At 44.4% G+C, this 16960-nt stretch overlaps 2 protein-coding genes across 2 annotated transcripts; one reads left to right on the top strand and one right to left on the bottom strand.

The window, feature by feature from the left end:
- The first annotated feature begins 3126 nt into the window (after positions 1–3126).
- On the top strand, positions 3127–8309 carry LOC110452291 (BTB/POZ domain-containing protein KCTD12-like). Its single transcript, XM_021500712.1, has one exon. It carries the CDS (start codon positions 4310–4312, stop codon positions 5111–5113), a length of 804 nt encoding a protein of 267 aa, XP_021356387.1. The 5' UTR covers positions 3127–4309; the 3' UTR covers positions 5114–8309.
- A 3309-nt stretch (positions 8310–11618) lies between these two features.
- LOC110452290 (putative deoxyribonuclease TATDN2) lies at positions 11619–12482 on the bottom strand. The gene has a single exon (XM_021500711.1). It carries the CDS (start codon positions 12480–12482, stop codon positions 11619–11621), a length of 864 nt encoding a protein of 287 aa, XP_021356386.1.
- Positions 12483–16960: the final 4478 nt, after the last annotated feature.

Here is a 16960-nt window from a genome sequence, read left to right as displayed (position 1 = left end):
TGTTGTATTCCATCGTGTATTGTATGTGTACTGTCGTGTGGTGTTGTATACCGTCGTGTGTTGAATGTGTACCGTCGTGTGGTGTTGTGTACCGTCGTGTGGTGTATGTGTACCGTCGTGTGGTGTTGTATACCGTCGTGTGTTGAATGTGTACCGTCGTGTGGTGTAGTATACCGTCGTGTGGTGTTGTGTACCGTCGTGTGGTGTAAATAAACCATCGTGTATTGTATGTGTTCCGTTGTTTGTTGTATGTGTAACGTGGTTTGGTGTATGTGTACCGTCGTGTGGTGCATGTGTACCGTCGTGTCTTGTAAGTGAACCATCTTGTGTTGTAAATGTACCATCGTGTGGTGTTGTGTACCATCGTGTGTTGAATGTGTACCGTCGTGTGTTGTAAATGTATCATCGTGTATTGTATGTGTACCGTCGTGTGGTGTTGTGTACCATCGTGTATTGTATGTGTATCGTCGTGTGGTGTTGTATACCGTCGTGTGTTGAATGTGTACCGTCGTGTGGTGTTGTGTACCGTCGTGTGGTGTATGTGTACCGTTGTGTGGTGTAAATGAACCATCGTGTGTTGAATGTGTACCGTCGTGTGGTGAATGTGTACCGTCGTGTGGTGTTGTGTACCGTCGTGTGGTGTTGTGTACCGTCATGTGGTGTATGTGTACCGTCGCGTGGTGTTGTATATCGTCGTGTGTTGAATGTGTACCGTCGTGTGGTGTAGTATACCGTCGTGTGGGGTTGTGTACCGTCGTGTGGTGTTGTGTACCGTCGTGTGGTGTATGTGTACCGTTGTGTGGTGTAAATGAACCATCGTGTGTTGAATGTGTACCGTCGTGTGGTGAATGTGTACCGTCGTGTGGTGTTGTGTACCGTCGTGTGCTGTAAGTGAACCATCGTGTGTTGTAAATGTACCATTGTGTATTGTATGTGTACCGTCTTGTGGTGTTGTATTCCATCGTGTATTGTATGTGTACCGTCGTGTGGTGTTGTATACCGTCGTGTGTTGAATGTGTACCGTCGTGTGGTGTTGTATACCGTCGTGTGGTGTTGTGTACCGTCGTGTGTTGTAAGTGTACCGTCGTGTGGTGTATGTGTACCGTCGTGTGGTGTTGTATACCGTCGTGTGTTGAATGTGTACCGTCGTGTGTTAAAAGTGTACCGTCGTGTGGTGTATGTGTACCGTCGTGTGGTGTTGTGTACCGTCGTGTGTTGAATGTGTACCGTCGTTTGTTGTTGTGTACCGTCGTGTGTTGTAAGTGTACCATCGTGTGGTGTTGTGTACCGTCATGTGGTGTAAATGAACCATCGTGTAGTGTAAATGTACCATCGTGTAGTGTATGTGTACCGTCGTGTGGTGTTGTATATCGTCGTGTGTTGAATGTGTACCGTCGTGTGGTGTTGTGTACCGTCGTGTGTTGTAAATGTACCATCGTGTGTGATAAATGTACCATCGTGTATTGTATGTGTACCGTCGTGTGGTGTTGTGTACTATCGTGTATTGAATGTGTACCGTCGTGTGGTGTATGTGTACCGTCGTGTGGTGTAAATGAACCATCGTGTATTGTATGTGTATCGTCGTGTGGTGTTGTATACCGTCGTGTGTTGAATGTGTACCGTTGTGTGGTGTTGTGTACCGTCGTGTGTTGTAAGTGTACCATCGTGTGTTGTAAATGTACCATCGTGTATTGTATGTGTACCGTCGTGTGGTGTTGTGTACCATCGTGTATTGTATGTGTACCGTCGTGTTGTGTTGTATACCGTCGTGTGTTGAATGTGTACCGTCGTGTGGTGTTGTGTACCATCATGTATTGTATGTGTAACGTCGTGTGGTGTTGTATACCGTCGTGTGTTGAATGTGTACCGTCGTGTGGTGTATGTGTACCATCGTGTGGTGTTGTATACCGTCATGTGTTGAATGTGTACCGTCGTGTGGTGTATGTGTACCGTCGTGTGGTGTATGTGTACCATCGTGTGGTGTTGTATACCGTCGTGTATTGTATGTGTACCGTTGTGTGGTGTTGTATACCGTTGTGGTGTTTTATACCGTTGTGGTGTTGTAAGTGTACCATCGTGTGTTGTAAATGTACCATCGTGTATTGTATGTGTACCGTCGTGTGGTGTTGTGCACAGTCGTGTGTTGTAAGTGTACCATCGTGTGTTGTAAATATACCATCGTGTATTGTATGTGTACCGTCGTGTGGTGTTGTATACCGTCGTGTGTTGAATGTGTACCGTCGTGTGGTGTTGTGTACCGTCGTGTGGTGTATGTGTATCGTCGTGTGGTGTATGTGTTTATCGTTGTGTTGTGTAAATGAACCATCGTGTGTTGTATGTGTACCGTCGTATGTTGAATGTGTACCGTCGTGTGGTGTTGTGTACCGTCGTGTGGTGTAAATGAACCATCGTGTATTGTATGTGTACCGTCGTGTGGTGTTGAGTAACGTCGTGTGTTGTAAATGTACCATCTTGTGTTGTAAATGTACCATCGTGTATTGTATGTGTACCGTCGTGTGGTGATATGAACCGTCGTGTGGTGTTGTGTACAGTCTTGTGGTGTTTGTGTACCGTCGTGTGGTGTATGTGTACCATCGTGTGGTGTATGTGTACCGGCGTGTGGTGTTTGTGTACCGTCGAGTGGTGTATGTGTACCGTTGTTTGTCGTATGGGTTCCGTCGAGTGGTGTTGTGTACCGTCGTGTGGTGTTGTGTACAGTCTTGTGGTGTTTGTGTACCGTCGTGTGGTGTATGTGTACCATCGTGTGGTGTGTGTGGTGTAAATAAACCATCGTGTATTGTATGTGTACCGTCGTGTGGTGATATGAACCGTCGTGTGGTGTTGTGTACAGTCTTGTGGTGTTTGTGTACCGTCGTGTGGTGTTTGTGTTTTTTGTATGTGTTCAAAACTGGTTTAAATATATACGTGTGTTTATGTATGTGATACTGCGTGTATGCACACGTGTGTAACATCCCGCCAATGATCGTAATGCGGAAACACAATCATGATATGCTAGGGTTTATAGAAAGAGAAGGACTGTATAAGCACATCAGATTTTCACGACATTTCTTCCCATAGGCTAAATATAACGAGTCATTTCCTGGCCAGTTTCCGTTGAACAACAGAGTTTAGCTGTATGTATATTATAACGTTATAACATAGGGCTTAATTGTCAATCTACAATGTGATTTAGGTGCAATGCGTAAACAAAATATCAACATGTGCCTGTTAGCGCGTTTATTCTTTTGATTGATTCTGATATTGTGAGCAGGAACCTTCAGGTGACACGAGGAGACCTCACCTCTTGTGTAGACTTCAGTGTCACACACCATTCCAACTACAGCCATCAAACAATTGACTGTTCCGTGTTTTTCTGCTTTCAGAGAATCTGCAGAGACAAACATTCATCACACAAGCTGTTTAGCAAGAGAGGACGATTAGAATAGATCAAATAGTAACACATTAGCACTGTAGCCGGCGCAGAAAGCTAAGCCGACATCCATAGACGCACGAGGATCGATTACTCCCGGTATTGACGAGAGGGAGTTTCAAAGGGGCGTGGCCACACCGTATGTCACAAAAACGGGCAGTGTGTAAACCAAGCACGGGCACCAGTCTATGGTAGTCGGTAGAGACGTACACAACATCGATCTGAGTCGCGGTGTGTGTATCTGAACCAGCGTTGTTTGTTTATTTACTCGCCAACCACCCATGGTCGAGGTAGTACTGTTAAACTCACCTGTAACTGTTGATACGCTTCATTGGACATGATAACTGTCATCTCATTGGCTACATGTGATTAAAACGTGTCTCCCTGGCAACCATCACGCGTATTAACATAAGACAACAAAATCCGTCCGTTGCATTAAGTGCTTGGCAAGGTGTAGTAACACCAGGCGGGTCTACACACCGGGAGTAAGGTGGAGGAGAGAGTACGGGAAGGAAATCTCTTTTGGTGAGATTTGGTTTGGTCTTAGTTGTATTTCCTTTATTGAAGCATTGGCGAACGGCTGCTAGCACAGAGGGGACTAGCAGACACGAGAGAACGGCGCGTATTGATCAGCTCCGAGAAATGCTGTTGTTCACTTAGATGACAGTGGTGCTGGTGTACGTCTGATCACCAACTACTGGCCAGATAGTGTCGATTTAAATTGGAAAACAAGACACACACGTCGCACAACAATCAGGACAGCAACCAGGAGGTTATGACAGTACTTACTGTGTCGGCCAGTACGTGAATACTCCACTTTTAGACCACCCTGTAGCATGGCTTTGTAATCTTGCCTGAATACGGACCCAATCATAAACAATGTCGGAAAATGTTGGTAACGCCGAAGTTGAAGATTTCCCAGATATTGTGGAATTGAACGTTGGTGGGGTATTCTATACGTCAACATTGAGGACTCTGAAACAGGAGTCCGAGTCTTTGTTAGGACAGACGTTTAACGGCACGTCCGCTCTCAACCTCATCAAGGACTCCAAAGGAAAATATTTCTTAGACAGGGATGGAGTTCTGTTTCGCTACATACTCGATTATCTGCGGAATAACAAACTAGTTCTACCGGAGAACTTCCACGAGAAGGAACGTCTGAAACAGGAAGCGGAATACTTCCAGTTACCCGGCCTAGTCAAGTCACTGTGTTCACTGATAGCAACAACACCGAAAGCTGGATCGGTGTCGCAATCAAAAAACCCTCCCATATCTAATAGTAATTCCCTCACCTCTGTGACGCCCTCGTCACGACCAGGATGTATTACTGTGGGATATCGAGGCACGTTTGCTTTTGGACGTGACGGTTTGGCGGACGTCAAATTCAGGAAAATAAGCCGTATCATTGTCTGTGGTAAGGTGTCACTGTGTCGCGAGGTATTCAAGGACACACTAAACGAGAGTCGGGATCCGGACCGTGGTGTTTGCGACCGGTACACAGTGAGGTTTTTCCTGAAACACAACTTCTTAGAGCAAGCGTTTGACATGTTGTCCGAGGTGGGGTTCTCTATAAGTAGCTGCTGTGCCTCGGGTACAAACAACGCCGGTGAAATTAAAGCTGGAATGGACACAGAAGAAGCAAAATGGCAACATTACAATGAATTTATTTTCTGCCGGAAGTAGCAATACAGATGTCAATATTCATACAATATTTTAGTGTTTGTAGAACAGACATATGTAATTTTGACAACAGTTTATTGGACATTGATATATTTCGTTTAGGAGGAAGTGTTTTACGGTGGAATTGAAGTTATCGTGTACTTTTTGTGATGCTTAACCTCCAAGAGATGTTAATCGTGTGAAAACATTTGGAGAATTCAGAGTGACTGACATGGCAAAAAAACGGCGTGAAACGCGTGTGTTGGAATATCGAGAGTATTTCAGGTGTGTTGAACGCGGAGAAATTCTTTGTGAGTTCAGGTGGAGAAGTAACGCTATAGAATGGATGCATAGTCGATATCCGCAGGTAACACATTCCATACATTACCAAGCTTATAATACAGTGTTGTTGGTGTCACATCGCGTAAGCTCTGGTCGACAGGCATATCACAATATGCACTTTTTATCAGTCATGCAAGAGACCAAACGTTGTCTTTCATCTTTGTTTTCATCGTTTTCATTGTAAGTAGAAAACAGTCGAAGAGAAGTTTTCTCGTCCCCGTGTATTATAGACAAATGCTTTAAAACAATGCACCAGAGGAATGTCACAGTGAGTCTGTTTAGACATTTAACGGTCTCGTAGCTGTTTTTCAGTATATCATCGTCGCTTTCTGTATGAACAGTTATTTCATTGAAATTTAAAACTCTTATTCTATTTAGAATAAACAAACTGCTACCAACCATATTTTATATCGGTATACGTTTCCTATGTGGCTATAGACTAACAGAGAATATTGTGAGAACATAATATTGAATTTAGTACGCTACCATGTAACGGGGAATGATTTAAGATCCACAGGCCAGCCACAATATTAGTAGGCTAGTAGAAAAATGTTCAGCCATAATATAAGACGGCTAATATAATAGGTAAGGACTATGAACGTGCCAGCAATAATACCAGTATGTTATTAAGATAATATTTAGGACCAAGGGCCAGCCATAATGTTTGTAGGTTAACAGAAAAGAATGTTTTAGGACTACGAGACAGCCTAAAACTAAGCTAACAAATGTATTTTAGGAATACGGGCCAGCTAGAATATTAGAAGCATTACACAAATATTTAGGAATACGGGCCAGCTAGAATACTAGTAGGCTACCAAAAGCCAGCTAGAATACCAGTAGGCTAACAAAGGACAGCTAGAATACTAGCAGGCTACCAAAAGCCAGCTAGAATACCAGTAGGCTAACAAAGGACAGCTAGAATACTAGCAAGCTACCAAAAGCCAGCTAGAATACCAGTAGGCTAACAACGGCCAGCTAGAATACTAGCAGGATACCAAAAGCCAGCTAGAATGCCAGTAGGCTAACAAAGGACAGCTAGAATACTAGTAGGCTAACACAGGCCAGCTAGAATACCAGTAGGCTAACAACGGCCAGCTAGAATACTAATAGGCTAACAAAGGCCAGCTAGAATAATATAAGGCTAACAAAGGCCAGCTAGAATACCAGTAGGCTAACAAAGGCCAGCTAGAATACTAATAGGCTAACAAAGGCCGGTTAGAATACTAGTAGGCTAACAAAGGCCAGCTAGAATACCAGTAGGCTAACAAAGGCAAGCTAGAATTCCAGTAGGCTAACAAAGGCCGGCTAGAATAATAGTAGGCTAACAAGGGCCGGCTAGAATAATAGTAGGCTAACAAAGGCCGGCTAGAATAATAGTAGGCCAACAAAGGCCGGTAGAATAATAGTAGGCTGACAAAGGCCGGCTAGAATACCAGTAGGCTAACAAAGGCCAGCTAGAATACTAATAGGCTAACAAAGGCCAGCTAGAATAATATAAGGCTAACAAAGGCCAGCTAGAATACCAGTAGGCTAACAAAGGCCGGCTAGAATAATAGTAGGCCAACAAAGGCCGGTAGAATAATAGTAGGCTGACAAAGGCCGGCTAGAATACCAGTAGGCTAACAAAGGCCAGCTAGAATAATAGTAGGCTTATGCAGAATATTATAGGACCATGGTCCTACCATAATACTAGTAGGTAACAGAAAAATGCTTTGAGAATGCGAGCTACCAGTAATGCTATATGGCCAATGAGAATAGTTTGGGACTACATACGGGCAAGCCAAAATACAAATAGACAAACAGAGAATGCGTGTAATTTAGGATCACAGGACAGCCACAATATACACTAGCAGGCTAATGGGGAATGTTTTAGGGTCATGGGATCGACACTTTCTAGTAGGCTAATAGAGAATACTGTGAGATTACGGGCCAGCTATCATACTAATAGGCTAATCACAGCGAATATTTAGGACGACGGGCTAGCTATAATAATAAATGCGTACAGAGGAATATTGTAAGATTTAGAGCCAGCTAAGTACTAACAATCTAACATCGAACATTTAAGGCCGGTAGTATAAAGGCCAGGTACAATGCTGGTAGTATAGGCCAGCTATTGTGCTGGTGGTATATATCTGTAGAGCCCAGCTAGAATACCGGTAGGCTAAAAGAAAAGATCATTAGTGATACTAATAAGCTTATCACAGCGAATATTGGAGAAATAAAGGAAATATTAAAATGTTATAGTAGATCATTGTAGAACGAAGCTAATACTGGTAACGTTTAGTAACCTTATGTACACTGCCGGAATCTTATCCCTCTCATTATAAACCTGGTTCACCGTGTACGTGTCTGAGGGGTTGTCGATGATCAGCGCACTCCTCGAGATGCCAAGAACGGTTCATAGTGTTTATTTTCTACCATGATATCGTCGCTGTTTTTGTCTTGTCTTGAATGTTTTCTGATAAAAACATTTCTGTCCCCCTGACGGCGGATGGCGACCGGATCTAGATCTACATGTAATTGTCACGTATAGTACTCGCTGTCTAAGGTATTATCGTCGCTTCTATATCTCCGGTATCAGTGTACTGTTCAAAAGCATCGTTTTTGTGTCAATATTAAAATACTCCAAGTCTAAAGAACTCTGTCATTGTGGTCAAACTGGCCAGTCAAAAGACCCATTTTCTTTCAGCTGGTAGGCGGGAAATCGTGTACGAAATCCGGTCCTGCCTCCGGTCTGGCCGCTACCTACACCTCCATTGGACGTGGACCACATATCCCCGACATTGATGAACAATCTATATTTTAAGATATGAAAATATGCAAGCAGTTTAGACAGTCGTAGAATGTGTTTTCAAAATTAAAATCATCTTGAGCTGAATTTGATCTTATTTATCTTTTCGCTCCGCTACCTGCTGTGTGAAGTCCATACGTTTAAGACGTGGGCGCACGCGTACGTAACTGTAATTGGAAGTGTTTAAACATGGGCGCACGTAACAGTTATTGGAAGTGTTACATAGCATAAAAAACATAGCATGTGTTTAAACACATGGACCAACATTGCGTGTTCCATGCACCAGAGGTGATATGGGTTAGTATAACTAAAGGGGGGGGGGGGGGGGGGGGGGGGGGGAAGTGTTTGAACAAAGCGTCGCATCGCGTGCTCAGACAAGTCCACATAGCATGTGTTTAAACACGGACCAACATTGCGTGTTACGTGAAGCGTTTAACAACTGGTAACGTTATATCTTTTATAGTACGTGTCTAAACATAGACCCACACTACGTGTATTGAGATGTGTTTAAACATAGGATAACCATTTAAAACAGAACAGCATTGCCAACACGGACATTTCCTCACCGCAGTCATTTTTAAGATTTCCACACGCGAGAAGTGCAACTATTACAGTATTGCGAGTAAGTGTTATTGGAAGTGTTTAACATACATTATGTATTTCGATGCTGATCCAAAGGATCTGAGGATTGCCTATCTGAATTTCATCTATGATCAGGGTTCTTTAGAAACCGTCTAATTTAAAAACAAATACCATTAGGGACCATTTAGGGTTCAGCGGACAATCCAGTAGCTTCTTGCTCCATTTAAAAAACCTGTTTTATGATATTAATTTAAGTAATTACAAATCAATCATTAAACAAGTAAATAATCAATCAGCGATGAAAAATGACCGCCGATCAATAAATACTGTTCAGTAATCAATTACTTGTCAATAAATTCCATCTCTCACCAATGTTCGATAAATAATAGATTTCAACCTTTCAATAATCAATAACTACCCTTAATTCATCATAAACGATGAAGGTATTGAACATTTGTATTTGGTTGGGAAATAATCTGACGCTGATGACTTGTCGGTCACGTGATGAGTTAAAAAAAAAAAAGAACACGCGGAGTTTGATACCATCTTTAAAAAGTTCCTTCTCTAATCACCACAGGACACATATCATCAGAACCCATCAAATTAGTACGTAATGGGTTTGATTTGGGCCATTGGAAAATGTAGACGACATGCTTGAACAAACGTAATATCATAGAAGAAAGTGAAGGCACTAATAAACATATTTAAGTAAAATCTTAACGATGCTGACTGAAAGTATGATTTTGTTACCATGACAACCGTAATTGAAAAAAGAAAAGAATATTTTCATAATGGCATATAGAAAAGTTTTATGATCAAGAGTTATTTAAAAAAAAACCCATACAGACAATTTTTTTTTTCAAACCCCTAAGAGGCGCGAAGCGCCGCATGGGTTTGATCTCTTAACACTTAGTCCACTTCCGGTGCTTCCCAATGCATGTAAGCCTTCTGGGAAATTAAGGCCGCAAACCCATGCGATATCCGTATTTATCACATTTTACAAGTGAAATATCATGAATATTCTATTTGATAAAAACATAACTTCAACGCAGCGAAGGTACTCTATACGAAATGTCATTTTTTAACATATGTGAATCAATCGCCCTTAACATCGTGCAATCCAAACGGTATGTTCTATTTGCTGCATGACTTATCAGTTTCAAGTTTAGATGAAGCGACGGCAGAATAAACTATTGCGTGGTTCCACATTTGCAACATACATTATGGTATTTAAATAAGTTCACAATTTTGTTTGGAAATCTAACCATTTAAAAGTATCAAACGGCAGTACATGCAGTGCAAAACCCATTCAAAATGGCGCTCTGTATTGTTGTCAAGCGTGACGTCATTAGAACCTGGCATCAAAAAATGACGCTGCAAATTCCCGTGCTTTTCTGGTGTGTCAATGTTTTGCGTCGTGCGACGTGCTAAAATATAATAAATAAAAACATACATTTCATTTTTTTCCCCTTTTATACGATTTATATACTTGCATAAAACGAATATGTGATAATAACAACAAAAACTAGATCTAGCGTTGTAGCAAAATGTGTCTTCGTAGCAGCCTCGAGAGGTAAAACTTCTTTGACAAATATCCTCAACCATTCATTAACATTTTATCACGGAATTACATTATACAATTATGGACTGTTGTGCTGGTGCATATGATGTGATATGAACCTGAAAGAGTGATATTGACCTGGGCGAAGGTTCGTATCACATCATATTTACCAGCCCAAAAGACCATAACTGTTTTATTATATGCTTCAACAATAAAATAAAACAAAACAAAACTCAAGGTTCTGATTTTTGTACGCGAACCTCCGAAGCCAGGTTCGAATTCAACAGTTCAGCATCGTAGCTTTCGAAGACATCGTCTAGGTTCTTGTTATTAAGATAAGCATGGAGGACACGCACTGCGTGTTCAATAGCCTTTTTATGTAAACAGCATCTTTATCCTCGAATAGTTTTCATAATTTTCTGATGTAACGTAGGAGAAACGTTCGCCAGCAGCCACCTTCTAATGTCGTCTGACAGATCGCGTTCCGGTCTAACTGCGCATGCGCTACGACAGATTCCGGTGAATTTCCATATACAAATGTAGGCTATATTTAGAAATCGATATTCACCGGATAACCGGTCTACATGAGGTTTTGGGGACTGGTCACGTGTATGTAATCCGACCAATGGAATTGCGAGAAATTGTCATGCATATAAATTATATGCAAGACCACACACTTGTGTTTTTCTAACGAATCAGAAAGCACGAGTTTATTGCGCGGACGAATATTGTTGCGATTAGCCTTATATGCTTACTCACCACAGCTCTGGGCTATCCTCAAGCATACAGGCAGTCTGACAACTGTGAATGATGACGATCCTTTCCGGAAACGGCTCCGCTATGCAGATACATCTGTCCAGTCCAGGATCTTGGTCAACACTGTTCCTCACCCGGAACACCCCGGTTATCCTCGCCTGCCTACTAGTAGTGGGAACCAACTCCGGCCATTCCGGAACCATGTCGCAGCACCACACTCTTCCCCATCTTATAAAGGAAGACCCCTAGTTAACGTAAATTCCATCAAGAATATTCTGTCAAGTTTATAACTATCCAAATCACAGATACAGCGACCAGCCAAGCAGACGTGACACAAAAACGCCCAACAATTACAAAGCAAGTCCTATACACAGAAAGCAACATCAGCTAAAACACACCACTTGAATTGGTAGTCATTTGTGCAAGCAATGACCGGACTAAAATCATACGGAACACATCTACAATATGTATACTATTTACAAGGTGGCTGAGCAACATCACTCAATCTGGTAGAGCCCCCGCGCATTCCTGGTGGTGGCCTCCGCGACGGAACGTATCGATATGGCCCGATCCTCAGCAATAGCTTCAACCACACCCTCAACCTGGAAAGGGGAACCAACACCTCCTCTCTCTAATGGAAAGTATGGGGCATCAGACTCAATCAGGAGGTCTTCAAGAGAAAGCTGCTTCACCACGGATCTGAGTGACCGATCTCTAATGATTAGTGGAGAGATGCCAAACTTACAGTTTGGAAAGGCCTCGCTCCACATTCTGTGTTCGGCAAGGTCACCAGTGAAACAATGCCGATGGACACGATGGGTTTTCATGAGATGTTTGCCCAGAATCGGCAAGCACTCCTCAGAAGTCCTCATGCCCCCTCTACAGTGGATGACTATAGGAAGGCCCCTCCTGGCTGCGATTCTTACCTGGCTCTCAAAAATCATCTTTTGCCTCTGCAGCACCCTCCAAGATGTCCTTCCGGAGGTGTCCAGGCCACATTCTCCAACAGACACAGTTCCCTGAACATCCATCAGCCTTTCTAATTCCCACCCCCATTTCCTCAGAGTTTGATCACTCTCGAGTGCAGCGAGTCGGGGATGGATACCAAAACTAAACCTGATCCGGGTATCACTTCTAATATCCCGTCGGGCAGAGCCAGTCGGCCAATTCCGGGGATAGCAATAGTTGGCAATCACCAAGACCAATTGGGTCGCACTATCCGGCCCCTCCTCCCCAAGGCGAGGTTCCTGGCTGCGGCGGCACCACATGTCGAGATGGAAATGTGAGTCTACCAGCTCCACTGATTCCTTCGGGACCCCTCCCATCTTGAAGTTGACAAGTTCTTCTGATCCGGCCGTCATATGAATCGCAGTTGATAGGACCCTCCAGTGTAGTAGCCCCTGTATCCCTTCTCCAAGCTGGCCACCGCGATAGGCGTATTGGTTCCTGATCCGCACACTCGATTAAATGCCCAAAGGAGGCGCATGTCGCCATCCTGAAACAGGGACGTGGAGCAGTTTCCAAGGATCCCACCTTCCTTAGACCACTCTAGCAGTCCATCCAGGGAATCCCTACCAATATTCCTTCTTCCCAATTCCGCCAGTAGCGCCCTCATCATTGTCGCCCAAGTATCGCAGTTATAACCACAATTCTCTTCCGTTCCACCATGATAATTGTCCTCATGAATCTGGAGGAATTTCAACTGTCCAAATTGGATTTCACATTGCCAACATGCCGAGTCAGGGTAACAGAACCAGGGTAAATGTGTCCTTACCACATGACGCCGAGCATGGGTAAAACGACCTGAGCAGATGAAACACACTCTTCCCCTCTTAGAGCCATAAGTAGAACCGGGAATTCTGTCAACCGCCTCAATGTCCTCCTCATAGTCCGGGATGAACTCCTCCTCCTTCTGGTAATCCATGGTGCTAAAACAACACACAATATATATACAAAACCTTTACAATGTATACAAAGTATTTACATCAATCCTGCATACAACCTATCACTCCCCAAGTGACAGGTCATAATCCTGTAGATGTCCTGGAGTCCTCCTCCGGCGTCCAGTTCGCCAGCTCGGACAGTCCAGTGTCACTGATCCAGCAGCGTCAGCCTGATGTACGAATGTCTGGTCCAAGCCCTCTGCCTCCTGTTCCGAGACCTCCTGAAGACTAGTCACCACAGCCCAGTCACCCTGTCTGCCTCGGCCACGTATCAGAGAGTCCGACACCGCCACCGGAGCCTGACAGGAGAACAGACTTCGTAGTCCTCAATCTTCCTCAACCTGGAATTCCTCAGGATTGCTACTTGGTCTTGGCTGCTTGAAAGAGGTCATTCCTCATCCTCCTCAACCAAACTGGGAACTCCCTGTCCTTACATAGTTTGAGACGGTCATGATGAATCACGCCGCCTCCTTTCCGGTCCGTTATCTCATAAAGGACGGGGGATTTTACAGCCGTTACCAGATAAGGACCCTTCCAAAGTGCCTTCAGTTTTTTCGTAACCCCGACCTTCGTGGAGGAATCAACCTTCAGAACTACATCCCCAACCTGGTAAGCCCTTTGGTGAACCTTGAGGTCATAATCCCTCTTCTGTCTGTGTTGTGTACCACTGAGGTTTTGGCGGGCAATCTGATGTACCTCCTGCAGGACCTTCTCCAGACTAATCACGTACTCAGCAGGGTTCTCCACCCGGCTCTGCACACTAGAGGTACCAAGATAAATGTCTAGCGGCTGAGTAACTTCCCTACCAAGCATCATCCGGTTAGGAGTGAATCCAGTCTGTCGATGCTGGGTTACTCTTATGGCTCCTGCAAGTTGTTGTAGGTGTCGGTCCCAATTGCACTGCTTCCCCTGCACAAAGCACCGGATTGACTGTAAGATGTTACGATTATATCTCTCAATCTGACCATTGGAAGCTGGATGATAGGGAGTGGTTCTCGTCTTGGATATTTGGAGCAAGTTGCAAACTGCTCTAACCAAGGAACCATCCATATTCCTACCCTGGTCCGTGTGAATTTCTAATGGGCAGCCAAATCGAGAGATAAATTCATCCACTATTGCTCGCGCGACGCTTTCCGCATTCTGGTCTGGCAAGGGGTAACATTCCAACCATTTAGAAAACTGGTCAATCATCATAAGGATATACTTGTTCCCTCGTTTGGTAACAGGGAGTGGTCCAAGAATATCCATATGCACCCTCTCCATTGGAACTCCAGAATGGTACTGCCCAAGGGCCGCTTTGGGTTTAATGTTGGCCCTCTTATTCAATCCACAGATCTTGCATGAGGATACATACCTCTTGCATTCACCGGACATTCCATACCAAAGGACACTTTGTCGGACATGCTGAAGTGTCTTGGTTTCCCCGAGATGTCCTGAAGTAGGTAGGTCATGGGCCTTTTGTAGAGCTACATAACGGAGGGACTTAGGCAAGAGGAGAAGAAGTCTCGGGGTAATGGGGTCTGCCCAAAGGTAGAACCAGACTTTCCCCCTCTTGCGCCACTGGTCGCGACAATTCCACCAATGTCGGACTTCCTTATTCGCCAGACGGAGATCCTTCCCTGATGGGAGATGCTCATCCTCCAACCAGCTAATGATCTGGCATAGGTTAAGGTCCTCCAGTTGCTTGGCTCTCAGTTCCTCCTCCGTGAGATGATCAGCCCATGTAGGATACATTAATGCACAGTCTAGACCGGTGTCGTTAGATGTTAGTCGCCTCACAGTCAACGGAACTACATAGTCAATCTCCTCCTCGAAAACTCCCCACTGTTTACGGGCGCGTGTACAGTATGCACAACCCCCGCAGGGTATTGAAGACAAGGGGACTCCTCGCTGATAGTTATGACAGCTCCCTAAGGTATCCGGGAGTCGAGAAAGCATGTCTGCGTTGATATGGTCCTTACCTGCCCGGTGCTGAATGACCATATTGTAGGAGGAAAGTTCCTCCAATCACCTTGCAAGCTGACCCTGGATGTTACGGAAATTAAGCAACCACCTTAAACTGTTGTGGTCTGTCCTTACCACAAAGGTGTTGCCAAGGAGATAGTGTCTGAATTGTCGCGTGAAAGACATTATTGCAAGTAGCTCTTTCCGGGTGGTACAATATCTTCTTTGAGCGGGTGTTAAGGTCTTGCTAGCAAAACAGATAGTCTTTTCCCTCCCATCTTGAACCTGGTTCAGCTCAGCTCCAATTGCTCCATCAGAGGCATCCGTGTCCAGAATGAAAGGATCCTTTGGATTTGGGTATGCCAGTAACACAGCGTTAATAAGGGCTTCCTTCAGACCCTCAAAGGCCTGTCGATGTCTTTCCTCCCAGCAGAAATCGGATTTCCCGGTGAGTTCGTGCAAAGGGGCCGCTAACCTCGCGAAACCTGGGATATGCTCACGATGGTAATTCACATATCCAAGGAAGGACTCCACATCCCGCTTGTTCTCCGGAACCTTCCAATTGTGAATGGCCTCTATACTTTCTGGATTTACAGAGATCCCTTCTGAGTTAACAATCTTCCCAAGAAATGACTTCCGTCTGGAAGAGGTGACATTTTTTTGGCTTCAACTTCAGGTTGTATTGTTGGAACCTTGCTAATACTTCCCTTAGATTGCCCATATGGTCATCAAAGTCCTTTCCGAGAACCATGACATCATCTAAGTAGGCTAGGCAATCCTTCCAGGTCAGCCCACGAAGCACTATCTGGATGACCCTATTAAATGTTGCAGAGCTATTACACAAGCCGAAGGGCAACCGTACATGCTCAAACAAGCCGTGTTTGGTGATGAAGGACGTCTTGTGGCGATCTCGCTCATCCTTCTCGACTTGCCAATATCCGGCTGCCATATCCAGCGTACTCATAAAAGTACTTCCAGCAAGAGTATCTATACATGTCCCAACTGATGGTAGAGGGAATGCATCCTTGACGGTAGCTTGATTGAGACGACGGTAATCTATACAATATCTGAGGCTTCCATTTTTCTTCCTGACCAGAACCGGTGGGGCTGCCCATTCCGATATGGACACCTGAATCACACCCTTCTCCAACATCTTGTGGATGTGGTCCTCCTCCTCCTCAAACCCGACCGGAGTACGTCTCATTTTCTGTCGTATTGGTCTGGAGTCCCCGGTGTCGATGCGGTGTCTGATCCCTCCATTAAAAAGTCCCAAAATCTAGGTCATCTTTAGCGAACACCCCCTCAAAATAGATCAATAGTTCCGCAACCTGGATAGATTGATCCGCCGACAGCTTCTCGTTGGAACGCGAGAAAAGGTCATGCAAGTGGCCTGGTAGTTCATCAACCAACCCTTGTCCCCTATCATCTTGTCCGTTAGAGGAACCAACCACCGTCTGTCTGACCTTGAATTGCCTGTCATCTGCATCATTGGTTGTTACTCCCGACTCCATGCCAGTCCCGAAGGGTCGACCTGCCTTGAGAGAAATGAACTTGTCAGACAGATTACACACCACAACACTCATCTTGAGGCCTCCTTTTTGAAGTACCCGGGGGATAAATAGTCCCTCCATGTCCCGATAAGGTTGAATCAAAATGTCACCCTCCGGAGCTTCTTGCCCGGATGCTTGCACTGTGAAAAACTTAGCAGAGTTTGGTGGAATCACCGTCTTCCTCTCAACCATCAGTCGGTATACGTTCACGGACCCCCCTCCATTATCTAACTTACATTCTGCTTGGAATTGTCGACCATCCAACATAACAGAATAGTTAGAGAAATCTATGACTGCTCGATGGTGTTCAAGGAAATCTATACCAAGAATAAGGCTATCAGTAATATCTCCCACTAGGAGATTGGCCCTAAAGTTCAATCCGCCAATACTAATACAAATATT

Source organism: Mizuhopecten yessoensis, unplaced genomic scaffold (genome assembly GCF_002113885.1).
Source record: "Mizuhopecten yessoensis strain PY_sf001 unplaced genomic scaffold, ASM211388v2 scaffold6573, whole genome shotgun sequence".
Taxonomy (NCBI): Eukaryota; Metazoa; Mollusca; class Bivalvia; order Pectinida; family Pectinidae; genus Mizuhopecten; species Mizuhopecten yessoensis.
The sequence above is the reverse complement of the archived record's forward strand: the minus strand, read 5'-3'. Positions and strand labels throughout refer to the sequence as shown.